Here is a 27,882-nt window from a genome sequence, read left to right on the forward strand (position 1 = left end):
CTAAAATCAATATTTTAGCCAACAAATGACTGAACGTGTATATCATACTGTGAGTACCAGCACAATTTACGGCCCAATGTCCCCTCGCTCCCTCCCTATAATCAAACAGAAAAATTTCTCCTGAAGGCCTACGACCAATATTAAGCCTGAAAAATTTGAACAATTTGATTTTTTGTGTTAGAAAGGGTAAGAAAAGCACAAAATGTAATCAAAATACTAAAATTTATAAGCAACATAATTCAAAACAATCCTTGACCCCATGTAAAGCCTTCCAAAAAAGGAGTACTCAATTGGTTAAAGTTGTTAACACAACTTTAAGCTAGAAACAAACTTACTCTTTATTAATAGGATTAGAGTTTTTCAAATATTTTAGAAATCTAGAACATGACGTCTGTAGAATTAGATAAATGGATGCAAATCTTTTCAATGTCAGTATAACCTATTGAGGGAGGCTAGGTTTAACAGAACACATCTTGTGTGTCAATCATATCCAAAATGGTACTTTATATTTTGAAACAGTAAATCAAGGGACAAATATTTAATTTACGAGTCAATCAATTTATACGTTTAAAATAATATTAGACAATTGATATCTTTTGATTGATTTGTAATAATTTTGCTGTAGACTTGACAGTTTATAACACACGTGGTCGGGCTTCTCCTAATAATTCCGACATAAATAATCATGTAACAATATTGCAAAATATTACATAGGAACGAGATGATATCTTTTTATTTGTGGTTTGAAAAAGAAAGTAAATATAACAGGCTATAGGATGAAGTTTTTTCTTATTTTAAATCTGAAGAATGATAGTTTATTAAGTCCTAAAAGGACTTTGACCAATCTACTAAAAGTTATAAAAAGGTAAGTTATAATTTCTTTGAAACATTTCAATTTTATGATTTAAATTTAGTAGAAAATGACAGACTAAAAAATAATCTTCTTGGTTGCAAAAAATGTACGAAAATTTGAATGCGCTTCAAAAAAAAGTATTCTACCTTATGTGTAGTGTTAAGTGTTTTCAAATTTTGGCTTTTTTCAACCCTTTTTCATTTCCTATGAAAATATCTCTAAATAAGCCACACAATAGTCCTTAACCCATCCAACCCACCCCTCTACCCCACCCTTTCCCATCCCCTGTCTTAAATCTACCCCACTTCCTCTTCAAAAAAGGTATTTTGAGAGCCCCTATTAAGAGAACTCTATGATTGGTGGAGAGGTATCGAATTCGGCGCTAAAAAGGCTCAAGTGGTAGCCCAATTTCTACAAAACTATAAATGGCCTGGAAAGAGAACTTTTGAGTTACATGCGGACCTAGCCTCAAGTTAAACACATCAAATTCTATCTTTGTAATTATTTTTAAAATTATCAACATGGTTTCAACAGTTATTTACATCAGTATCCCACTGGTAAGATTTCACCTTTCTTAATAGTGATTATAAATTTCTGTTTTAGGATACAAGCTTAATTTTACTAGTTAAAAAAGGTGTTGAGTATAAATTTTATAAAATAGTTTTGTTATATTTTATTATGTCGATTTTTCTGAATCTTTCAAGTGTTGCTCTAATAATAAAATTAATTTTCGGTTCGATTTATACAAAGAATAGATCTATAATAAACATTATGACAAAAATTAAGCTATATTTAGCTAAAAATCTTGTGGCTTTTCACTACTTTTTGCATTTTTTCCTTGCTAAATTCTAAATGGTTCTTCATGGATAAAACTGCTTATATGGTCCTAATGTTGTACGTTATCTTTTAGGGATATTTGATTATGAAATAAATTACATAATCATTTCTTATTTTTGAAGAAGAGTTTCCATTTTAAGGACTGTTATTGTTTTGTTTCGAGATGCTAAGATAATTATAACCTTTACTACCTATGGTAATATTCTAAATTCTATCATGAAAAGAACATTAAAACAATTCAATTACAAATTAGCAGCCCAAATTTTAATAATTTTTATACAGCGTTTATTAAAAATATGTAGATATTTCACATAGTTAAAGTCAATCATTTTTTTGTGCCGTTAAAATTATTTTACTTCATCATTTAAATAGGATATAGTAGTAAGGTTTTTTTGTCTGAAGCTTAGGATCCCAATAAATACTGAACTGATTGGGTTTTCTAATTTTGTCAAGATCCACACAAGTATTGTTATAGTTTAAGGTTATTTTGCCTCTCTTTGACTTTTTTTGAATACAGAGCCTCTAGATGCTTGTGGCGTAGCCGCTAATTATTTTAATAGGATTTATCTACGGTTATTAAAAAAATTTATCGAATTTATATTTGATATAAACTTCAGATACAGACTTACTTTTGTTTGCTCTAAATAGATAATATTCATTTATTAAAATTTCTTATTACATTCATTATTCAAGAATAATATTTTGTCACCTTGAAAGCAGTAAATTATATCGAGAAGATTTTTCTACAGTTCTTTAATGATTTCAAAAGTTAAATTAGAAAAAAGTACACCTTTCATACATATGGCCTTTATAGTGTTACAAATATTATAACATTTTTCTAAGTTAGAAAGTATTTAATTAGATTTTTTATTAAATTTTGTGACGGTTGACCTAATTCTAGGTGACCTATTCAATTATAGGTAGAATCCTGTAAAAGAGGGAAGGTATACCTATTTGATTTTTACTTAAAACTTTTCTATCCCCAAAAAATCAATCCCACCCTTCTTTGAAAATTGTAAAAAAACATATGCGAGGGTCTCTTGCTCTGCGTAGCCACATGCCTATAGGTTACTATACCAGCGGGTTATATTCTAACCTTTACTAAACCTAATGTAAACTAAAATATGCATAAAAATACGTCATTTTGTTAATGTGATATTACAGAGGATATCGCCTTCTTTTATTTTGTACTTTTTAAATTGTTCGTTTTTTTTCTTGAAAAATTAAATGTTTTATTGTATGGTTTGTTATTTACTAAGTATATTTGCGATTACTTTTATTTAATGAAATCTTCCAATTTTTAACATGTACAAAACGGCCTGCTTAATTGCTTCAAGATCCATGTCAGATCTATATAGGAAATAAATGTCTATAAACGAGCTCAAGTTTTCCAAGAAATATATGATTAAAACTCATAGTGCTCCAATAATCCATAATAAACTCTCATTGCCCAGAACGATAAGACCCATTATTTTACTTTATTAAAAATAAATTCATTTTTTTCATTTCATGTTGCTATTTACCTTATATTGATGTATTTAATTTCTAATCATAAAAAAGAAAATTTAAATTTATAATATGATAAATTTAAGAAAACTATGTTTTAAAAGAATTCGATTGTGGCGACATTTTGTGTGTTCAAATATTAAACTAAAATTGTAATCATCATCATTAACCCTTTGGTGATGGTAATGTAAAGAATAAAATATAATTTAAAAAATCTTTAAAAAATCATTTAAATTATTAAATATTTACTTTCTTTTAGATAGTAATGCCGGGTGAGGAAAATAGATTTATTGAGAAATAGATATGCATATAGAAAACTAGCCAATAGGGAGATAATTATATCGAGCCAACTCTAGTATGTTTTATATCAGAAATAGTTTGAATCATATAAAACTTTAAGGTATACCTATTTTTCTATTTCCCCATAGGTAAATCTGTCTTCTGAAATCTTCCGAATAAGAATACTAGATATTTAACACTTATCTTAGTTTCATAGTTTTATTGGAATTACACCTAAATAGGATTTCACAAATTTGCACAAGTTAAACCTTAAACCTAGATTTCTAAGATATCTAAGCCAGTTGGGGCTAAATAATTATAACCAACCTAAACAAAACCAATTTAACCAAACATTTTTTTTAACTGGATGCAATCTCATATAGGTATTAAATATTAATTTACGTGACCTAAATTAAGGTTCTACAAAGTAAAGAACTAAAAGGAATAAAAGATTTCTGCAATTCAGCATACTATCCTCTAGTTTAGCAGAGTAAGGTTGGCTTGAAAAGTATGTCAAATTTTAGAATTAACAATTATAAACCTTGACTTGATTCTAATATTTTCCCCCTACCAACCTCCTCCAACATATTCCACCTTAAGAGAGTAAAATCTAAGAATAAAAGATGAAGTTAATTTGAATAATATGCAATTCATTTCAACATTGGTACAACTCATTTTCTTGAAAGTTCTACAAAATCTTCCTACTCATAAAGGATTGATGTAAAGTTTTATTATTTCTTAAAAATATTTAAATCTAGAAGAAGGTCTTTTATATCTTGAAAATACAAATATTTATAAAGATTACAATATATAGATAAAGCATTCATAAATCGTTTATTATTCTTGATATGTTTATTAGATAAATCATAGATAAGTAGTTGGACATAGACCATTCTCTGTTTTTATATGTCTCTATAATAATCTAACAGATTGGTATCTACTTTTCTAGGAAGATTTATAGTTGTTAATTCAGTCAGTGCAGCTTAATATCAAATATGTAATAAAAACAGGAAAAAATATTGTTACTAAAAATCAAATAAGTTTAACTTATTGATGAATTTTAAAAAAATTCAATTCGCATTTAGTTATGCAAAATTGTATTAAATAATCTAAAACTTTTTTATCATATATTTTTAATATCCAAATTAAATTTTTAAACTTTTTAATAGTATTATTCTTAGTTTTGATGCAATGCTTTATAATAATTTTATTTTATTTCATAAAGTTAAGGACTTGATTCACCAGTAAGACCTAATTTCAGTCATTTCTAGATAAGTTTCATTTTTGACTTTTTGATTTCATAGCATTGCTTTGGTCTGGAAGTCCTTAGAAGTTCAATTGCATGGTAATAAGCTGCTTATGATTTTTGGTCAAGAACTTCTTTTTTTTTCAAACATTAAAAAAAGAATTTAATTTTTAGATTTTTCTGATGTCAGTTGTAAGCAGAACTCAGGCTGATTGTCCTATGTGTGTCAACAGGGAGCAAATTAAGGAGTACAGAAAAAATGCTATCAAGGTATTGGTCAGGGTGTAGATACTAGATACAGGAGTATAGATGTATAGTAACAATAGTCAGGGTGTAGATATAGGAGTATAGTAACGATAGTCAGGGTGTAGATATAGGAGTGTAGTAACTATAGTCAGGGTGTAGATATAGGAGTATAGTAACGATAGTCAGGGTGTAGATATAGGAGTGTAGTAACTATAGTCAGGGTGTAGATATAGGAGTATAGTAACTATAGTCAGGGTGTAGATGTACGAGTATAGTAACAATAGTCAGGGTGTAGATATAGGAGTATAGTAACTATAGTCAGGGTGTAGATATAGGAGTATAGTAACTATAGTCAGGGTATAGTTATAGGAGTATAGTAACTATAGTCAGGGTGTAGATGTACGAGTATAGTAACTATAGTCAGGGTATAGATATAGGAGTATAGTAACTATATAGTCAGGGTGTAATTATAGGAATATAGTAGTAACATACAAAATATCTTTATTAATATATTATTTTTACATATTTAGGCCGAGATTTTGAGGCGGCTGGGCTATGATTCTCCTCCGAATATAACGGGAATAGAAAATTTAAAATCCAGTAGGGTGGTGAAATCTCTCATTCACAAGGTACACAATATTGTTTTGTTTTTACTTTTTATTCTTCTTTATATTTCAGCTTTTAACTTGTATTTTGATAATTTTTATACTAATTTTTCTGTGGTAAGCTTTTGAATATGTATAAAGTTTGATTAAAGAATTTGCGTGCCAAATGCAATGCGAATGTAAAACCCTTTCATAAAAGAAATTGGGAAATTTAGGGTTACCTCTTTTGATTTTCTCATTGTACGTCTTGTTACAACCACACTAAAAAAAACATAAATAATAAATATGATTTTATTCATGGAATTTTTCTTGGAAGGTCTTGTTAAAAATTAATTATTGAATTACAATATCATCATTAATTTTTGTTTTAAGAATTAGTTATTAGTAATTTAACTTTTATTTATTTAGATACATAGTGTACCATTCATATTTTTACTTTAATTTAGAATTATTTTATTCAAACAAAATGGATTTGTTATACTTAATCTTGTCGAAAATTCACAATTTTTTAATGAAATTTTTTTTAAATTCCAATGTTTCTACCATTCATCCCTTCCTACCTAATGTTTATAACGCAAATGATAGTATAACTCAACTTCCTGGCATCCTGATATTAAAAAAAAACTTCAAATTACCAAATTCAAGTATAGCATTTCATATTTTTTTGCAGTTTGTACCTTTTTTGGCCCCTCTATAAATGTAAATATGTATCTTTAAAGAATAGATAATTGCATTAACTGAAAACAATGGAAAATAAAATCATATTTCAATAATGGAAGATTACTATTGAAAGTAGACACCTGAATAGCACCCTTGCACCCAGCACCTTGACTGAGGCCATGGCAACTACGTCTTATCTTACATCCCCTCTCAACTTGGGACCCCTCCAAGTTTTTTTCAACATTGCCAATGAACTTTAGAAGTTATGCATTATCAGGATCCTTGCTTATACAATGAACATCAAACTGAATAGACTTCAATTTTCTGTAAATGCAAAGTAAAGAACTTTTTTTAGGTGACAATCCAAAATCAAAAAAAAAATGTATTTTTCATATGAACTATGAAAAGAATAAGTTTATACTTTTGTTATCTTAATTCTACTTTTTATTTTAAAGAAAGTAAGATTGTTTGTCGCTAATAATTTCTTAAAATTTGCCGCTTTAGATTTAAAATTATTTTTAAAATCATATTATATATGAATATTATAAAAATCTCCTCTAATACTTCAATTTTTTGTTGTAGTTAAAATTAGCATAAATTATTTCCTCCCCTATAAAATCAATTGCGTAATTTTTAGAATTTTAGTTAGTGCGTATCGGTAAATTTTACAAATTATATTTTTTCTAAGCCTTTTATATACGTTTTACAAATAAATGTAGCATTTAATCTTTTCTGTCGAATGTGATCTCTAAGACACATAAATAATAGTTTTTCTATACCTATTTAAGTGCTAATCACTCATTTCTGTTTTCTATGACTATTAAACCCTGATATTTATGACAAATCTTCAAAAAACTTTACATCGATTTTTTTACTTTGAATGGAGTTTATTTTCTGTCGCGTCCTATTTTTGGAATGAAAATCAATTAATAAAATATTTTCTTGGTTAATTATGATTATGGACTAAACTCCATGCAATTAATAAAGTTTATCTGTTAAATTTGTAGGTTATCAAAGTGAAATTGTGATTTTATTTTTTAATTTTGCCAAATATTTAGATGGAACGGAACAACGCTGATGAGATGATGAACGACCAGCAATATTATTACACACAGGATGATCAACTCCAACCTGATGAAATCACAGTTCTCCCAACAAAAAGTAAGTTTATTTCAATTTAATTCAAAATCAGTGCATCTGTATGATTGTCCCTCTCCAAGGAAGGAAACTCAAATTTACACAATCTCTCATACGTTGGCTTAGAAACTTTGGATACTGATTGGTTGGTACAAACTATAAGTGTCAAACAGTAAAAAGGAACTGTTTTTTTTTGACTGAAGGAAAAGTTAGCCTTTATTTGATAAGACGAGAATAAGATCATAAGTAACTTCAATTGAATAAGGACAATAATATAAATAAAAAATTTAAAAGAATTTTTTTTATGGATAAAATAATATATATATTTTTTGAGGGTATTTTCAATAAAATCTCAAAACTTTTCCCTTTCTTTATATTTGTAAATGTATAAAAATACAAGATATAGAGTAGCTGTGTAACGAGAAGTGTAAAATACAGTGAAACCATTTGATGACATGGTAACACAAATTACAAAGTTTTTGTCCACACATGCTTTACATAACCTTGCCATCAGCTAGTAAAATATACTTAACAAACAATTTATATACTTTACGCCAACAGTAAAAATTTGCAAATATTCAAAACACTTTTTAGTATACATGCTTATTATTTTTATTTTCTTTTATAAGTATTAATATGTATTCTTTTGTAGATTTTAAATTTTCCTTAATATTTAGTTTTGGTTTGAAATTTACTTGAAAGTCACAAGTATATATGTACAACACAAATAGGCCCAATTAGGTTGCCAATATCTAAAAAGTTAAATAAAGCCTATCCCCAATTTTCTTTAAAGAAACGCCCTCCATTATGGATGAGTTACGTCCACTTTCCCTTTTAAGAATACCGACGACACGACGCGTCGTATATTATGTGTGGCATTTTTAAAAGTTGCAAAAAATAAATTAACAAAAGGTAAGAGAAAGTAAAATAAAATATTTGTACATATATTAGGCCTATTAAAATGCTTTTTTAGAAAGCTTTTTTTTATTGGTTGGCTTGTCATTGCGGCCTAATTATGATTTGGCGGCTACGGCTTTTTATTTTGCAAAGATTGAGAGTGGAGGGCGACTGAGTAATGTTCAAACTTTTCAACGAATAATTTAATCCACTTAAGAGTTATTTTGGCGTATCATCATTTGATATCTAGAATAATATGTGGTCCATTGTCTTATCCATGTCTTATCCCTGTAAATTAGTATAGCCTTCACAAACAAAAATCATTTATCTCGAGACCTTAAATACATTGTCCCCAATTTTGTCAAAATTTGTTCACATTGATTCTTTTTTTTTAACTTTTACTTTCTCCTTTTCTTCTTACCTTTTTTTAAAAAAAAGCAAGAAAACAAGCACTTATATTTTCAGAGATGTTTATAATATATGTAAATGTTATTTTTTCATAGTTTTATTGCAAAAGAAAGAAGATTGATTTTAGCAGAAGTCGAAAAAATCTTTAGTAATTATTAAATTCTATTCGATATTTTTTATAAAATAGGTTAATCACCATTAGATAGATGGACTCATTTTCAAGTTCATATACAAGATTTAGAAGTAAGAAAGACGGACAAGGGTAAATTGTCTTGTTGCTTGGTTCATTATGGTAAAGAAGCAATTAATGTATAAGTGAAAGTATTCACAAAATACAACAACCAACTAATAAATGGGCACCAATAGATGTAGCAAGATTAGATAATCAATCACTTAATTGGGCCAATAGGAACAACTATACGAAAGAACTATACAACTATAAGAATAACTAACTAAATATCAGCAAAATTTTCGTCTGCTATGAATTCCATTTAAAGTTTGACGGATTTTTGTGTCTGATTAATCATCTAGTATAAATCATTGTGTTACCAGTTTTTCTACCGAGGAATAAAATGAAGATTTTTATTACTTCTAATAATGCTTATTAAGACTGCTTTGCTGTACATTACTTATTAAGTTACTAATTGGGATGCGCAACGCCTGATTTAGATAACTTTTAAATCTTTCATAAATATACAATTATGTCGCTTGATATCAGTGAGAAGACAATAGTCATCAATTGATGTTTACCCCCAATTATGGTGCTTTCACTAAAATATTTTTGAACCACCGAAACCCTATACCCTGTTATTAGTTTTTGGATGATAATAGTTATTTCTCGCATCGTATTATAAACGGCTTTCCGCGGATATAGAATGTACATTTATGAGATTAAAACTGGTTTTAATCTTATGATTGTACATTTTTATATTCGTAGAAAGCTGGATATAATACGATGCTAGACATAGTTTTTGTTTGGATGAGAACCGGTTCCTATCCACCGGATTCGAATGAATACGAGAAAAATATTTCTAGTGCCTGCAAAGAGCTCTAATCAAACTGGGCACCTCTAACTTAAGTATGAGATTTTTTAGGTAGACACACATAATTTGAACTATAGGTATATCTTTTTATATAGAAAATTTTGTTTCCATGTACAATAAAATAGCTACCATGATGCAGAGAAAATATTTTTTTTTGCAAAAATATGATTTTTAATGTCTGCATAAAAGGTTTTATTATATCCAACTTGCAGAAATAAATCAAGATTAAATTACCAGCCTCAGTGCATTTTCAAAATTGAGATGTAAGCAAGCAATTAATATTAACAAACCCATGTGTATAATCATAATCAGCAGTGCATTTAATTAAATAATTCACAAATTAATATTTATCTTAAATATAGGCTATGTAAATAAATTACTAAATTCACCCTAAAACTTGTAAATCAGCTTTTTTAATCAAGGCCGTTAAAATCTAATGAAACATGAATATTTTATGTTAATTTTAAGTCAAGTTAAATTCTTATTAAAAATCTATGAAAACATAAAATAAATTTGTTATTTTGGTAAGTTTACATTTTACAACCAGTAAACGGAAAGGAATCAAATTTAGGAAAACAAGAAAAAAAGAGTTGTTTCTGTGAGGTCATTGAACTAAAATGTTACCTATTCATACATTTTTATTAATTTCTCATGTTTACATCGCCAAGGTTAAAAGTGTATATATTACCTTATTTTCGCCCCCTTCCTTCCAATTTTTATAGCTCCCACGCAAATTTAAACCAACACTTACATCATCATCATATTATATGCTAGCTATAGAATTACATCTTTTTCAACAATTTCAATATGTTTGATTTAATGTAGTAATTTTTTTCTTATTAATTTACGAGAAAAATTCAAATTAACTTTTTTTGCACCCAGCCATGTGGCCATTCAATAAAAATGTCGTCTCGAATTTTAACAGATCAATCTCATAAAGCAAATATACAGATAAGACATTTTATTCTAATGGTAAGGATTTTGTAATTGGGTCAAAAAATTAACTCACACCTAAGATAGAAACAATTTTAAAAATGACACGAAAATTAGGTATGACTATCTTATTAGGTTTACTTACCTACTTGCTATAGATGTACCTATACATACGTTTTTAAGACTCTTACTCGTAAAAAAATGTTTTTTGTAAAATATGAAAATATTTTTTCTGATTACTATGACATTATTGCTACTTACTTAACCCGATCTTCCACATGGGTAAGGTCAATGAACTTTATATTAGAGATTTATATGTTTTACCCATCTATATTACATATAATATATATTATATAAATGCCTGTGATGGCTTGAAAAACCTTTATTCAGTTAAGGATAATTTATGTACATTGGGAATAATCGCATTATTTCTTTCTCCAAATTTAACATTGCACATTAAAGTTATATAGATACATAGAAAATGGTTTTCAAACTATTATTCTGATTTATTGCTGTTTTAGATTTGGCCCATAAAAAAGTTGAACCTTGTGAAAAGTCAAACTATACATTTACAGAAAAAAAGAGTGCAAGCCTAAGGGAAGGGTGCCTAACAAAGGGGGGGGGGTCTGAGAGGGGTTAAGAAGATTTACACACTCATATTGTGATTTCTTGGAATACATAAACTTTTTTTATATTTCAAAATAATGGATATTTGAAGACCAAAGTCTGGTTTTGGGTCTAGTTTAAAATGTCTGGCCCGTGTCTAGGTACATAGTGTCTAGCTAACCGTCTGATCACTGTCTAAATTTACACAAAATCCTGCAATTTTTTTCCCAAATACACATAAATACATTACAAATACACTTATACAATACACACACACACACACACACACACACAACCCATTAGCTATTATAACCCAACTGCCTTTTGTTACGTGACAAATAAACTTACAAACACAAAATTTCCTTACACACACAACCACACATCTCAAGCAAAAGCACACAGACACACACACAGAAAGAGAGAGTCAAACATGCAACTTCTGGAGGTTAAAAGTGTTGGTATAATAATAGAATTGGGCACATTAATCTCCACTCACTGAATTGCACATTTAGGGTAGTTTCCCATACGACATTTTTAGACAGTTTGACAATAGGGGCGACTATGCACCAATACTTTACACTCTCTCTCTCTCTCCAGCTCAACTCTAAATACAATCAATTAAGTACTATAATAGAATCTAGGTTACATAATACAATCTTACTTTAAAAGTCTTTATATATTTGTTACTTTTTTAACCTTGTTCAAATATCTTCATTATTTTAATCCTTTTATGATTGTAGGCTTAACATTTCATTATCTAAACAAATTTTGATTTTAAGATAGAAGAATTTAACTATCCTAAACCCAAGGCCACTTTGCAAAAACCTTTGCAATTTGTCGCAAATTTTGTATATTGTTAATATATACAAGGGCCGTTTTTATGTTTGGCAAGTTGTTGAGATAATATTGTGTTTTGCCTGGGGGTACATACCACATAGTAACAATATACAATGTATCAATTCAATTACTAAACATTGCTGCTACACTTTCCTTGCCACCTTTTTAACGGTGAGGCGTTCTGTGTTTAGGTTGTATTAGTCTATCAATCTATTCCTAAATTAGGCTTCTTCAATTAATTCTTCATTTCGAACGTGTAAAGATTTGTAAACAGTAATGTTTATTATATTTTTATAGGAACAAAAAACTCTGTAAAGATTGTACTTTCATTTCTGGGACAAATTATCCTTTTAAAAAATATTTTTCATTTTTTCATAAAGCATGAGTTTATAAATTACTTAAGAGTTCATCTCAAAACTTAAAAACACCAATAAGATACATTTGAACTTGATGTGTATGTCCTTTACGCAAAATTGTGTTTTTAAAAAGATTTTGATGATAACTTGTTTAAATTACACAGGAATATTCAACAATTTTAAGCTTTTTCTCATTGTTTTGTATTTTCTTTTCAAAACCATTGTATACAAACTTTTAAGACTATGTTTATCTTAGTGTAAAGTAACTTAAGCTTAATATTCTTATCAAATAATCCTTTCTTAAATATTTATTTTGAATTGTTGTGGTTTTTCAAAATTAAAATGTTAACCCCCAAAAATATTTGAAATTTCGGAGCTACTTTACTGTTTGCATTTTTAATCAGGTCAAATACACAAATATGTACATTGTACATACATTATACATATATTGTATAAAAATAGAAGCTAACTTTTTAAAAATTTTACATCAGCTTAATACATTAACCTACATTTTGAAAATAACGGTTGGTAAAATTCGAAATTTGATCTTATTAAAATAATTCGAATTTTTATACAAATGGTAATTATCAAAAATTGTATTGGGTTAATCTAAAAAATAAACAATAATTTTTTTCTTAGCTCTATACCAATATAAAAGTATTTTATCATTAGTTCAATAAAAGCATTTTACTTTTCTAATTAAGATAAATTATGTATTTTTTTTGTATATAAAGTTATAGTAAAATTTGCGAAATATTTTCGCACATTCTGTACTTTCAAATTGCACATTTTGACCCACATTTTTGAATTTTGCAAGAAAACACAAAAGCTACGAATTAAAACCTAAAAATGCATCATTTAGCACCATGATTAGACCAAAATAAAACTAAAAAGAAGAAAATCTGCAATTTTTCCGTTTTTTCTTTTACAACGAAAAAAATTCTTAAGAAATAAAATTTTTTATTTCTTTTCTAAGAACTCAGTACGATTGGATCTAATTTTGATTCTAGGCAGTAAATCATAGTAGTGAAAATTTCAATTTTAAATATTCTTTGTGGTCTTTTTATTTGGCTATAAATGTTTTACATTTTTTAAAGCCAGGTCAGACATATCTAAAATGATATATGTATCTCATAAAAACAAGGATGGCAAGATCCATCGATACAAATTAGACAACATTACAATATTACAAATGAACAAATAAAATGTGCCTAATCAGTTAAGGAATTAATATGTAAAAATCCACATAAAAAGATTGCAGGTCTATAATGGATGTAATGGTAATAATAAAAAAAAAGTTGCATCGCTTTAAAATGATATCTTATAATTACAGGAATCCTCATGCTAGGTTTAAAATTTAAAGAACAATTCTACTACACGCAATGAATTATAATACGTGCTATCCGTTAATTACAGACAATATATGAAAATATCAGGGATGAGAGGTATAATTATAGATATTTATTCATTCCTAATTTCTGACTGATGAAAATGTTCTTAAAGATAAAAATACGCACTATTCCGCAAAATATAAGAAATGGGGAGTGGAGATACTCCACAAACACTGTTCTTGCTTCAGGGTCTCTATCCATGCCTATATTATGTAATTCTGAAGTTCAACTTTGAAAATCGCCAAACTTAATAAAATTGAATTTTAATTCCCCCTGGGAATACCTTAGGATACCTTTACAGTTTAGTTTTCCTATCCAAATATTAAGTAAAATCTACGTTGCCGCAAAAAAGCTGGTTTAATTTTATCAATCAACAAGGACAATTTAAGACAACCAACCCTTTGATTGCATGACTTTTGTCTATTAGTCCTGAGCATGGTAATGCGTTGCGCATGTTTTGGGGCAACGTATTTCCCGTACCCTAACCATTAAGGACATAGCAGCAGTAGGAACAACTTTTAACGGCTTTACTTTTGACGCGGGGTTGTGCCGAGATTCGATACATCACCTCCCTGATGACAAAAGGCTGCGCTAATATTAGGACACATTCGCGGTTTACTGAAGATAAAAATGATTGTATTAAGCCACGTCCAAAATAAAGCCAATTAATTTTGTTTATAAATAGAGAACCCTGGCTATAGTTGATCATATCAAGGCCAAGTTCTCAAATTTTATTACTTTTATGTTTGGAAATATTGAGATTTTTAATCAAATTAGCTAGATTTTACACATTTTTCATCAATAGTCAGATGTGTATTATAGAAGGCTTATTTTAGGTGATTTTTTTATTAATTTTTTAGCAGTTTTTGATAACAAATCAATAAATGTGACGTTTTCATTGGTTGCACTGCATGCATTGATGATTAACAAAACACCCCATTAAATTATAAATTGAAAGTTTGAACACTTCTAGTTACAACTAAAAAACAAAACTTAATAAATATACCCAAAGTCATCGAATGAGAGAACGTGTTAATAAAATGTTGGGAATCAGTATTATTTTCAGTTAAATGTCCCCTCCATTCATGGTAAGACTAGATTTAAGCATTCAATAAAAGTTTTTATACTAGATTTTTGGTAAATTGTAATTTAAAAATAATTTATTTTTAGCTGACAACCCTGACATTGAGGCTCGTCATTGGGATGCTCTGTACTACCCCATGAGCACCAGAATCCAGCATAACAGAGAAACCCTAAGCGAGGCTAACTTGATGATCCACCTGCCCCCCGCCCCCACGTCCGGACACACACATGCCAAAGTAAAGATCTACTACATAGGGACGGATAAGATGACCGGAGAACCTACGCAGTTCAGGGTAAGATTATCAAATATAAATTATTTCAAATATTTTCAACCGTTGTTTTTACTAAAATATACAAAAAAGAGACCATTAAAACCAAATATTAAGTAACTTTAAGATTTGCGAATCGATTTCAATTCAATTTTATTAAAAATTACCTTTGGGGTGAATTCAGGGCTAAGCAGTCATGCATTCAGTAGCATGTCGGAAATCGGTTTTAACTACGGCTGATGAACCCTGGATAAATTTAAGAGTTATAACATTTGAAATTCGATTCTTCTTCGTGAATGAGTTTTATTATGTTGTAATTAAAAAGCAAAGGGTTAAAAGCAAAATATTTAGAAAGGGGTGCGTTAGTTGGCAGAATTTTTATCGGGGAATAAAAATATAGGATTCAAACTTTTGCTTAAAATTAAAAATGTTTTAGCAGTTATTTGGGCCTGCTTTATTGGCCTATTAATATCTTTAAAATGTAATTTTCTTTTAAATTACAGAATAAAATATATTCTTTATCCTAGGCTAAAGAAGTGTCATATAGACTAAAAGAAGACAGAGGCGGTCTCGTCAAGATTGACATCGTTAAGTTGGTCAAGTAAGTTTATTTTATATATAAATTATAGAATATCTACTAATCCGTAAATGAAATGTATTCTTTTTTTCTTATCAGAATTTTTTTGTAGACATATATTTTTCATATGAAAAGGAAGAGTTTAGACTGTTTGAGAAATATAAAAGTAAAAAATGTAAATAGAACAATATTAGTCTTTATCCTAAATTTATTGAAAGAAAATTAGAAAATGTCCAAACAAAATTATGACATTGTCAATGAGGGAGACGATTCAGAATAGAGACCACAAACACTAAAAACATTTAATAATTTTTTAAAAATTCAGGAATTGGTTGAGAAACCCTGGAGAAAACTCTGGTATTGTTGTGAAGGCCTGGAGCGGAGACCAGGCCCTGTCTGTACCTAGCCTGGACTCCGAGCTGGCTCCCTACCTCCAGCTGATCTTCAACAGGTCCCGGGCCCATCACAGGATGCGCAGGAACGCTGACACACAGTGCAGCAAGGATCACGAGTCTAAGCACTGTTGCAGGGGCGAGCTCACCATTGATTTCAAGGATTTTGGATTTGACTGGATTGTGACCCCGCCCTCATTTGAAGCTTATTATTGTCATGGCAGTTGTGCTTCAGGTAAACATTACTACAATTAATTAGTTGTTTGCGCCTGTGTTAAATAAGACCTCTAAAAAGGTTTACTAATTTTGAGCCGGTCTTAAATAGTAAAATTTAGAAATAACTAAAAGATGTCTATGAGAGAGAAATATTTTTTTTTTGGTGCAAAATTTCAACAGATTGCTTGTTTCATTTCAGCGAGTATTGTTTTTTAAAAATCCAGTAATAAGCAAGATACTTTAGTTATATAATGATTATGTGTCTACTTTACAGGAGAACCAGCCGACAATGTGCGAGCTCATCTGCTACAGATGCACCCGGTCAAGAAGGTCAGACCCTGCTGTGCGGCTAATAAATTGAGCGGCTTCCAAATGATTTATATTAATAAGGTACGTTATAATTTTTTTATATAATCACAGCAAGAAAACAATAAGATGAATATAAATTTTGGATCAGGTGCAGCTCGCGACAAAAGTTCCTGGGATCGATTATCTCCAAAAAATTTAAAAGCTGTTAAATGCCAAACGCCTAAACATTTTTTTCGCGCATTTATGAAAACTATAGATAGATAAATTGGCGATTGCTATTAAAGATTATTTTAAATTTCTATGAACATTACATAAATGTTCAATCGTTTGGCCGCAAACAGCCTTTAAAGATCATAGATTTTTGGAGATCAGGAACATTTTTTCGTGAAATTTTTGTAATTGGCTTATTTTAACTGGATAATATATTCGCTAAAATTAAGAAGTTCTCTTTTTATTTAACCAATCGACACAATATTAATTTTCTGATGGCTTTGTTCGAGTCTCTAGCATCCTATGGAGGTTGGGGGCAGAAAATAAGACTAAACTATCCAAAGACTTGAATTTCAAAATAAAAATGAAAAAGCATACCAGAAGTTTTACAAAGCTTTCCAAAATTACGAACTCAATCAGTTTAGCGGTCGGCGAGATCTGAACAGACAGACAAAAACCTTACTACTTTATTTAATACGATAATATTAAAAATGTTTTTTTTATTCAGGATAAGAATTATGAGAAATTAAACATGGAAGATATGATTGCTGATACTTGTGGGTGTGCATAATTATCGTACATTTTCAAATTCAGTTTTTATTAATTTTGGCATTATAACATGTTTCAGTTCTACGGGTGTAAATACTTTATTATTATTATTTATGTTTGAAATATGACAAAACTGCATGTTGCTTTTATTAGTTATTGTTCAATCAGTAAAACTATTTAATTTCATTTACTGCTTTTTCATATATAAATGAGAGAAAAAAATTTATTTTTGTCTTGGCTCAATATGTAAAAAATAACCATGCATTTAGTCTTAATTAGCTGGATGTGCACAGAAAACTATGAAGTGTACACCACAGGATTATGTAACACAAGCTTACTTTTTTATTTTGTTAAGTGGGTTACTATACTACACAACCCTTATACAATTTCTTGTGCACGCCCGGTAATATATATTTGATATGCACTGTACAAAGTATTTTAATTTGTTGAATTGTGGATACTTTGTGTGTAACAATCCAGTATACATACATACATACATATATGATCTCCTAACTTGCTCTTTCTACAATTTCAAAATCAATTCCAAAGCAATATATATTTAGCATTTAAAAGCAAAATGTAAAAAAATGCTTTGCAATTGTGTTAACGAACCTGGTGTGTTTAGCTGTGTTATTTCTTGTTTTAATAATATCATCAATTTAAAATCACTAGTTTTCTTACATATTACATAATTGAAAATTAAATGAAATGTATGTTAAAAGATTATTTTAAGCAAAATATTAATTTATTTATAGGGTATGAACTTATAATTTAGAGAAAACAATTAATTTTGTGTAATCATTAAAACAAATTGCCTCAGAGTTCCAAAGAGATTTTTAATAAATTGTGTTTTATTTTATTTTATGATTATATTTTTTTTACTGCTCAGCCAAGGTACCTAAATTCAAAAAGTGTAAAAAGAACCAAATATCAATTAATTAATTACATATTTACCATTGGGAATATTTTAAAAGTTTGATTGATTTGACTTCAAGAAAAATTTTTTAAAGTAAAAAGTTTTTATTTTTAAAATCTGCTCATAAAAAATACTTATTAATCGGCAGAGCTTAATAAGTAATTTGTATATATATATTTTACATATATCATAATATACAATACATCTTTGAAATATTTTTTCTTGATCATCATAATTAATTTAATCAAAATCAAAAACTTATCTGTTTATTATCATTTAAAAGATTATAATTTTAATTAGTGTATACAATTATCTACATTTTTTGCTTAAGGCCTAATTTTAAAAGTATGAAAATTACAACAGCATAAAATATTTTATCTCTAGAAATTAGTTATGATGATTTATATTAAAGATTTGTAATTTGTGCTTCTTGTTGATCATTTATGAATTATATTTTATCAAATAAAAGTGTAAAGTGAATCATATTTTTGTTGATATATTGAAAAATAGGTCAAAAGATTAGATGTACTTTAAAAAAAAACAAAAAAGAATGACAACATTCATATGAAGCTTAGCTCCTAAAAATAAAATAAGACGAAGAATAAAGCGCCTGATGGGGAAACATAAGCACACAAAATTGGAAACATAAGTGCGAGAAACGCTAAGCCTTATATACCACTGCACTGCGCGTATTTTGCGCATTAAAGTAATCATTTATTTCTGAAATTTATTGTAGCTGGACTAAAACAGGTTCTGAGATCTGCTGAAGAAAAAACATGTGTTGTTTCGTAATGTAGACAATTTTTCACGAAAAATAAAATGAAAACTATGAAAATCGGGGCCTACAAAACAGTTTTTATCCTCGTAAAATGTCTGTAATGCTCTAAAATGTTTATTTTTTAAGTTTTAAATTTAAAAAAAGTATTCTAAAATACAATTGATTTGAACCTTCACCGGTGATAAAGTGTTAAATTATCAAATAAATAATCTAAATAATCTTATGTTCGTAAAATAATGCTAAAATTTATATTTTATTTGCTAAAATGTAATCCCAGAAAACGAATAAGATGTAAATAAACTATAAAATGGGTAGATTATCTGTAGTATCCTGCAAAATTCTAAAAATCTAAACTAAATAGTTTCCTTCCAAACATGTCAAAAAAACTGAACAAATTTCAGGAGGGGTCATTATACATTATACAACCATTAAAATATTTTACCCTTGGGGTAAAAGAAAATTTCAGAGCGCTTCGCGCGCCTTTATACCCCTTAAGAGGAAATACACTCCCTGATGAGATTTTTACCCCCCATCCAAAAAAAAACTTGGACATCTTAAAAAGCCTCAACGCGTCAAGACATTGAAACAGGCTTATTGGAAGATACATATTTTATAGAGCACCCTATGTGTGTTCAAAATAATAAAGAAGGTAAAATGAAATACGAAAATTTTATTGCTTCATTGAAGAAACATATCTAGAAGTTATTTGATTTGTTTTGACCGCCTGGTTAGTTTAATGTTTGCTAACATAGCAACATCAAGATATATAATAAAACTTGTGAAACAAGGTTGTAATACTAGTTAGAATAAGATTTGCCAGTGTTCAAACAAATCTTTGAAGCTAATGAGGTAAAGTTTTGTTGATATTATAGTCTGACCGCCCTAGTCCGCAAATTATCATCAACCCAAGGCGGCTAACACCAAGTATATAATCTAATTGTTCAGTTAGTCTGTAAGCTATGCTACTAAGAACAACTAAATAAATTTGTGATTAAAGGTTTCGCGATTTTTTTTATATATTTATTTTATCACATTTTCTTTAAGTTTTCACATGCTCGATCTTTTTAATGCCCCTTGAACATTTGCACTATAATTAATTCAATTTGTCCGATGTGTACCTTTGATTTTGTTGTGTTTCGTTGTTTTGTTTTGTTGTTTAGAAAGTATGTATTTTTACGGATGACAAAAGTTGAAAGTCGTACATGAGCTGAAAACTATTTTTTTTTATTTATGTTAACAAATATTTTTTAGTTGAAAAATTGAATCAGTCTGAACTTGCTAGAGAATGAGCACAGAGGCAGAAAATTGGCTTCAGGTGAATTTTAATACAAAAAGTTTTTCATTCATAAACAGTTTTTCTTTCGTAGGCGGGGGGGATAGATTTTAGTCACTTTGTTATTGAAGGATGGTGGTGGGCGGGATAGAACTCGAATAACACCACACCCCCATACTGGGACGACCTTATCTTTCTCCTTCGTGTATGAACATTCTAAATTTCCAAAGACTATTTTAAAATTCCATTTTATCTATTTGATGTTTCTAGGTTCAGTATCCTGAGCTGGTAGAATTATGGCAAAACTCTTATCTTTCTAATAATGATAAGGTAATAAATTTAATCTCCCTAAGAAACTAAGAAAGTTGAATTCTGAGTTTTACAATGGGAATGAATGACAAAGTTATAAGTATTTTGCTTTTAGAAATTCGTCGCTAAAATGAACCAATCAAGAGTCTCCTTTTCAAAATACAAGCCTATTATTGGATGTATTCAATCATTTTCAAAAATCACACTGTTATTTCAACTTTTAGAAGCAGTATTTTAGTAGCTTTTTTGTCCTTGCGCTTTTTAAACTTGCATACATTCTTTGACTACTAGGAAACTATCATTCAGAATTAAACTAACTTAAAAACTCTGCGCTACAATAAAACTAATTATCCTTGTTTTAATTTAAGTCTAAACAATTTGGAGAAGAGTGCATTATTTGCAGAATACGCTCAAACACAGGTAAACAAAAGCTATTTTATTTTCTGTTGATTAAAATCTCAGGAAAAGCAACAGTATTTCAGCATTTTTATTATTTGGGTTATTGTTTATTTATTTGCCGAAGAAACATTTTCTATTTTATAGATTCATAACACACTAGAGCATAGAAGAAATGGTATATTTTAACAATTGAAAAGTTGATATTAAAGCCTTTTTAAGAATAGCATTTTTATTTCATTAAAAGTGTCGCTTTTTCTTTTATTTTTTTATGTCTAAGCACAAAATTGATATCCTGAATGCTTTCAAGCTTGCTTTGTTTGTGAGCTACAATAGTAATTCCAAGTTTTAAGTCTGTTAACCGTTATATTGAGTTCATAGTTGTATTTATGGTTAAGGTTCTCACTATGGAGTGTTCTCATGTGAAGCAGATAAACAATTTCTAAAGAGAACTTTTCATGATAAACAAGTCTATCCTGTTTGTCATCTCCAGTGTCCACCAAGGTTCAGGTATAATATTTTGCTTAGTTTTTGTTATTGTAAATGTCGTAATCCACATAATAATGTTTTTTTTTACAAATATATAGTTTTAAGAGTGTAAAAAAAAGGCAGACACAATTCAAATTTAAAAAAAAATAGATTTTTAAAGTTTCACATAAATGTTCCTTATATTAGCTATTATTTGATAGAACTAAATAATTTTTATTTACATTGAATATTTCGGTGCTGCCCTTTGAGTCTCTATCGACCAAATAACCGGTCCCACCAACCCCTTTGTTTTAAGAAAAAAACTAGTTGCGTCGCCCCTGGCCTTTAGGGAGGATAGGGTAGGTCAGAAATTAGCACAAAACCACCCAAATACATTTAAAAGCTTTCCTGAAAAGTAAAACCAATCTGGACAAGCATTTCCAACATCTTTAGCTTCAGACAAAAAACTTGATAATTTATATTCAAAATAAGTATTTGTTAGAGGATGGTGTCAATACTGTAGGCTGAAATCCTCTCTATCCTCTGGAATAAATATTAAGATGATAAGAACCAGTTACAACCTGAAGCGTACAAGATCAAAGCAATCCATTGCTGCAGAGTCAGAACCCTCTCCTCCAAAACGGGCCAAATCCCAATCTGCTAGCAAAGATACGAAAATGGCTGATAAAAAGTCAGATAGCTCTGACACTGATGATAGATCAGGTGTTGTAAATGATGATGAACCTATGGAGAAGTGTAAAACTGTGAAGAGGACAAGAAGGGGGAGGAATCAGATAAAATGTAACGAAGTGAGGGATCTGGAGAGACGTGACACTCTTAGTCATGTGAAAAGAGAGGTAGATGAAGAGATCACTATGAACCATGCAGCTAACTATCCAGGTCAGTGGTCAAAAGAGTTGTTATATTATTAGGCTAGGTACAAGGATATGGTATCTGAGGTAAAAAAAAATTGCCATATCCTCTTCGTAAGTCAAATATAACTTTTCATTGCTAAAATGAACCTCGCGGTCAACTGAATAAACTATGTAAACTACTGGTAAATTACTTTTCACATTTCTCATCCAACTAGACGATTTGGAATTATTTTACACAAAAACTTTTTTTCTCTTGCAAAGTCTTTAGTTCTTACCTATAACTTGTCTTTAAATCATTGCATTATACATCACTAAAGAGTTCCAGTGAAAACAGTATGCTAATGTATTTTTCAATGATAATCTGAAAACTCAAATTTTTTTATTGACAGCAATTTGAAACTTTGTAAAACTTAAAACTATTTCCTTTCATTATGTTTTATTTTGTTTAATTAAGGTTGGGATGCAGAGAGACAAAATGCTTTAGACATGTATTATTCTCATCTAAACTATCTGAAGATGTTATTCCCCGGATTTCCTCCAAATCCTCACTCCCAGCCGCATGGATATCCTCCTAATCCCCACACCCAGCTACCTGTCTATCCTCGTGACTGGCCTCATAATCCTCCAGATTATCAGCAGCAAAACTATGAACGCCTAGATGTAGAAAGAAGACAAGAAGGTTGGTCTGAATCAAGAAATGGACCACTAAGTCCACCAGACAGCTGCATATCCTCACCTCCGTCAACTATGACCTCTCATCAACACAAAATTCAGCCCGCTAGGTAATGGTTATTTTACAAAGCAGAAGTAAATATGTTAGTAATTCAATAAAGGATAAAATGGATAAGGTTTTTTGGGGGATTTTTTTTAGATTGTTAGTGGTAAAAGAAATCAAACAAACAATTAACTTTCCGTGGCCTCTAAACCAAGTCCATACTTTGCATCGTAACGTTAAATAAATATCGAGAAAATATTCCTAGTAACTTTTCCTTTCATCTGAACTTCCATTCTACACTTAATTTTCGAATCATGATAGGTTAGTTTTGGTCAGGTTAGGTAATTGTTAATGATTGCCCCGCTTAGAGATAAAATAGGAGAAAAGCTAATGTGAAAATAAGACGAAACTCGCTACTTCGTTTTCTTTCCATGATCCCAATTTTCTTTTTCTTCTGTAAATTTGATGGGGAGGAGTTTTGTTAGGTAACGCTATGAGGAAAATTATCATAATTTTAGTACAATCCTTTGTTTTGTAATAATAATATCTTTATATTTAGACCAACAGCTATTTATGCTTCTCGACCGACATCATTTTCGACCGATTTGAAATTTGATGTAGCGTCTAGCCAAGCTAAAACCTCTATTGCCAACTTCAATTCTACAACAAGACAAACAACGTCAACCAACAGAAGGGAGAGGTTAATAAACAGATCTCTTGATTTATCTAGCATTGGTAATAATGTTCATTCCCATCACATAGCCTCCATGCTGGCTGCTGGCCATGAAAGCCTTCACCAACAATATTCAATGACCGCTGCTATCCAGGCGCATACACCTGGCCACATGAATCTATCATACCCAGCGCCAAGCCATATGTCACACGCACCGGGACCTAATCATATCACCTTCCCTACTTTGGATTCTATACCTGAAGTACTTCGTCCACCTGCAGCAGAAACGCCTGACAGTGTTGACGCTCTGCACCCACAGCACTATCTTTCATCCCCAGGAGACTATGAGATGTCCTATCCTCAGTACCTGCCCTCTCCTCCCTATACTAATTCAGAGAGGTGTGTGTTGAGCCCAATGCAGACAGAGCCAATAGACTTATCATCATCATCTGGTTCAAATATTTCATCCAGACCATCTTCAAGGTACTTTTATTAAAATCTTCCCTTTATTTAATTTTGGGCTTTTATGCCTATTTTTCTTTATACGTTCAACTAGGAAACTTTCTTTTGTTAAAATACTTTTAGACTTTTTAGAATTTATATGTTAAAATTATTCTGATATTTTTTTTTCTTGTGCAACATTATTTTTTCATTGGATCGATTGACGCTAACTCCTTTCCCACTTATTTACCTAATTACCCAATATAACCTAACCTAACCTGAACCAAAGTAATAATCAAACAATATACCCCCTCATCACTTAATTTAATGTTAAAATAAAGTTTTATTTAAAACTAATTTCTTTCTTGCAGATGTTCTTCCCGTGCCTCAATGTGTTCAAGACCACCTTCTGCTGGAACTTTTCCTTCACCCAGGTAAACTATAAAGAAAGTAAATATAACATTTAAAAGTATTTGAAGGCAGTAATACTATAAATCTCATAATAGATAGAAAACTATTTTTTTATTGTAATGCAATACACTTGTTAAATTTTTGGGAGGTACAATTGTATATAATTGTTTATATCTAAAAGACTTTTTTTCTAATTATGTGTACAGAAAAAATTTAACTAAAAAAGTTAAAAGTTAAAAGGAAGTTGAAATTACACCTTTTGGAAACCAACAAAAAAGAATCAGCCAAGGATATAGTTTGTTGGAGACTTCCTGCATGTTTATTTTATGTTGTATTATTTAAAACTTTGAAGAAACTGTAATTTTTGACAATAATAACAGGAGATATCGGTTTTTGGCAGTAGCCTAGGTAAGGGCGTCTTTTCTCTAAATACCAAAGTATTACATTAAAGTAACTGCCCATCATCCAAGAAAAAATTACTTTGTGTAGATTTAAAACTGCATTTCCATACTCTCCTTCATAAATAATACCATTTAGGAGTGAAGGGACTTGTTTGAACAAACTGTCAGTAAATTCTACAGTTTTACAGGTTAAATTATTTACATTTCTTCTTGCCATCATATTTGGAAATAAATACACACTAGCAATTGATAACTCTGTATTTATGTGTATAGACTGATTCAAATTAATTTACTTTTCATAAAAATCATCCTCTTTGTCACTCCTTGGTAAAATGACATGAGAAACGGATAGGCTAATGGAAGAATAATAAAATATTGAGACAAATAATTAATCTCCCTATGATTTACTTCGTATTAGATGGTTAGTAGCGCAGAGAAATGAAATGCGCACTTTTCATTGTGTAAATTAGTTTTATCATCAGTATTATTCCTATAAATTTGTTTTTTATTTATAAATATTTTTGCAGGAAGCGCTGTCCATAATTGAGCCCGGGTTATCCCTGCATGCATCACTCAAGAATATCTCCCACATTTCTGATATCTTGTCAGAGAGCACCTGTGGGTAAACTTGTTCTCTGTACAAAAATGTACAAAAACATATTTATTATAAGTTTAAGAAAATATTAGTTTTGTAAAGATTTGAGATGTACAGAAAATCACGAAACCTTCATTTTGAAATAGTTAATTCCGTTCATGCAACAAGAAAATAATAAAAAGTATTTCTAATCTGAACTATTAAATAAGCATTAGATAATAAAATGTATACTGTGATAAAAAAAATTCTAAGAAACTTTAAATTTAAAGTATGCAGATTATGTAATGGGTGTTTACCTAGGGTGATGTATCCGCCCCCCACCTCCCCTAACATTACAATTACACCTCTCTTGTTGTCAGAATAACTTCCCACTAAAGCTCACACCCCCAATGATTTTGGGTTAAGGGGGGGGGGGGTGGTGGTGTTAAATTATTTGTAAAAATATTCCAAAGGGATTCGATCGCAATGCCAAAATTATTGTTTGCTTATATTCAAAAAGAGTACAATAGGTTCGGATTAGATTTTGTATACTACAATTTTTTTTTGATTTTCAAAATCTTAGATCTTGATTTTCAAGCAGCTTAATAAAACACACTTTTATAACGAAACTATTATCCATAATTGTAAATATCTCAATCCTATTCTGATTATCATAATATCAATAATTTTTGTATTAATTACAATGTTAAAATGTTTCTTTTTTAAAGATGTACATAACAATAACCCCCATCATTCAACTATAATAACTCAATTATTCCGTTGCATAGCAGCTTAAAGCAAAACAGCATTTTGAAATTTGTTTTCATTGTACCCTTTGAATTCGATTTAATCGTTTATTTCACATTTATTTTGTTTTAGATTTCGGTTATATAACCTTTAAAAAATTTTTTTTTTTATTGAGAATTTTATCTTCTGTTGTCGATAAAATCGTGATCGAAGTGAAACTTTTTACCTTTCAGTGATGTGTGTATTCTTTATAGAATAAAAAGTCATTTTTAATGAAATCCTGTTTTTTTTTCTCTTTTTTAAGCGAAGCTTTTCTGTAGTTAGGCTTGACCGCACGTCTTTAACGGATAGTTTATATAGTTAATTAAACTAGCGAACACACCCGCTCGTAATCTGGGAGGAGAAGAATTCAAATTTCAGCTCAACACCGCATCATAATTGGAGACGTTAAAAATTGTCTGGTGCGCGACATTAATGTGTAGAGTGGGGAGAATGTCTTAGCCCAAAACAGGCGCAACTCAATACCATAAACAGTAAAAAGTTACAGATAAGGTTAGTGCAATAATAGAGTTGGTTGTCTGATGGATGTTGATTAATCTTAAATATCCCGGGTATTTGGTCAAAGAAGGAGAAATTTGCTCCCCTTATTTCTTGGCTGTTGGACATGACGTTACAGTGTTATGGACAGCATATTCTTCCTTCTTGTAGAATTGTCCTATAAATTTCAAGCTTTGCATTACATTGTAATAGATAGATAAGATTAAGAAAGAGTAGAATTCGTGACCAGAAAGTTTGTAGGACCATTGAAAACATGATGAGTTTTAAATTTTTTTACAACAATTTTTAAAGCGAAGTCTGTACGGCCACCCTTCCGGCACGGTTAGCTCTTAGACATGTTAGAATTGTCCTAGCAATGTCGAACTATGAATGATGATCCCTATAGCAATGAGGTACGATTTAGAAAGTAGAGTAACTCTTTATTCATTACCAGAAAGTCCGTTTCATACATGTTCATTTCAAACTTTTATTTTTGACTTTTTTTGTATAATATAACTAGAACTATGATTCCCAAGACAACAAGGTACAATCTTGTCCTTAAACAGACTCCTGTATTTACGCAGTTATGCAACAAGTTTATGTAATATTTTGTTTATACCTTTAAGTCAATAGTCTCATCATTAAGTTTTGACACTCATTATATAAGTAACCTATTCATCTTTTTTTTTGGAATAATGATTCCTGGGACAGTAAGGTATAAGTAGTAAAAATGTTAGTATGTAATTGAAAAGTATCAATGGATATGGATATACGTGGAAATTATGGCAGAGGAAGAATTGTCGTCAATTTAGGTAGCTAACATGGGCATCACTAATTGGTCAGTTCGTTCATTTAGAAGGAGGGAAAGGGGATGGAGTAAAGGAGGTAGATGGGGTATCTATATTTTAGCCAGCTACATGATA

At 29.8% G+C, this 27,882-nt stretch overlaps 2 protein-coding genes across 17 annotated transcripts; both read left to right on the forward strand.

The window, feature by feature from the left end:
* Positions 1-1,019: 1,019 nt before the first annotated feature.
* LOC145316686 (growth/differentiation factor 8-like) lies at positions 1,020-18,841 on the forward strand. The gene is made up of 9 exons (XM_080157368.1): positions 1,020-1,410; positions 4,896-4,991; positions 5,498-5,596; positions 7,291-7,393; positions 15,011-15,216; positions 15,720-15,793; positions 16,095-16,396; positions 16,652-16,767; positions 17,405-18,841. Exons 1-9 carry the CDS (start codon positions 1,375-1,377, stop codon positions 17,465-17,467), a joined length of 1,095 nt encoding a protein of 364 aa, XP_080013494.1. The 5' UTR covers positions 1,020-1,374; the 3' UTR covers positions 17,468-18,841.
* A 1,003-nt stretch (positions 18,842-19,844) lies between these two features.
* LOC145316687 (uncharacterized) lies at positions 19,845-26,700 on the forward strand. 16 transcript variants are annotated; one of them, XM_080157369.1, is made up of 12 exons: positions 19,845-19,988; positions 20,391-20,454; positions 20,683-20,742; positions 21,090-21,141; positions 21,516-21,627; positions 22,088-22,485; positions 22,915-23,242; positions 23,735-24,331; positions 24,661-24,723; positions 25,238-25,289; positions 25,629-25,997; positions 26,277-26,700. In XM_080157369.1, the coding sequence occupies exons 2-11, from the start codon at positions 20,425-20,427 to the stop codon at positions 25,725-25,727; spliced, it is 1,791 nt and encodes a 596-aa protein (XP_080013495.1). In that variant the 5' UTR covers positions 19,845-19,988; positions 20,391-20,424; the 3' UTR covers positions 25,728-25,997; positions 26,277-26,700. The 16 variants fall into 16 exon arrangements, with proteins under 16 accessions (XP_080013495.1, XP_080013496.1, XP_080013497.1 ...); XM_080157370.1 differs by having other exon boundaries at positions 25,629-25,928; XM_080157371.1 differs by having other exon boundaries at positions 25,629-25,921; positions 26,259-26,700.
* The last annotated feature ends 1,182 nt before the right edge of the window (positions 26,701-27,882 follow it).

The sequence above is a fragment of the Acartia tonsa genome, chromosome 4 (assembly GCF_053477335.1).
Source record: "Acartia tonsa isolate MP-2025a chromosome 4, ASM5347733v1, whole genome shotgun sequence".
NCBI lineage: Eukaryota > Metazoa > Arthropoda > Copepoda > Calanoida > Acartiidae > Acartia > Acartia tonsa.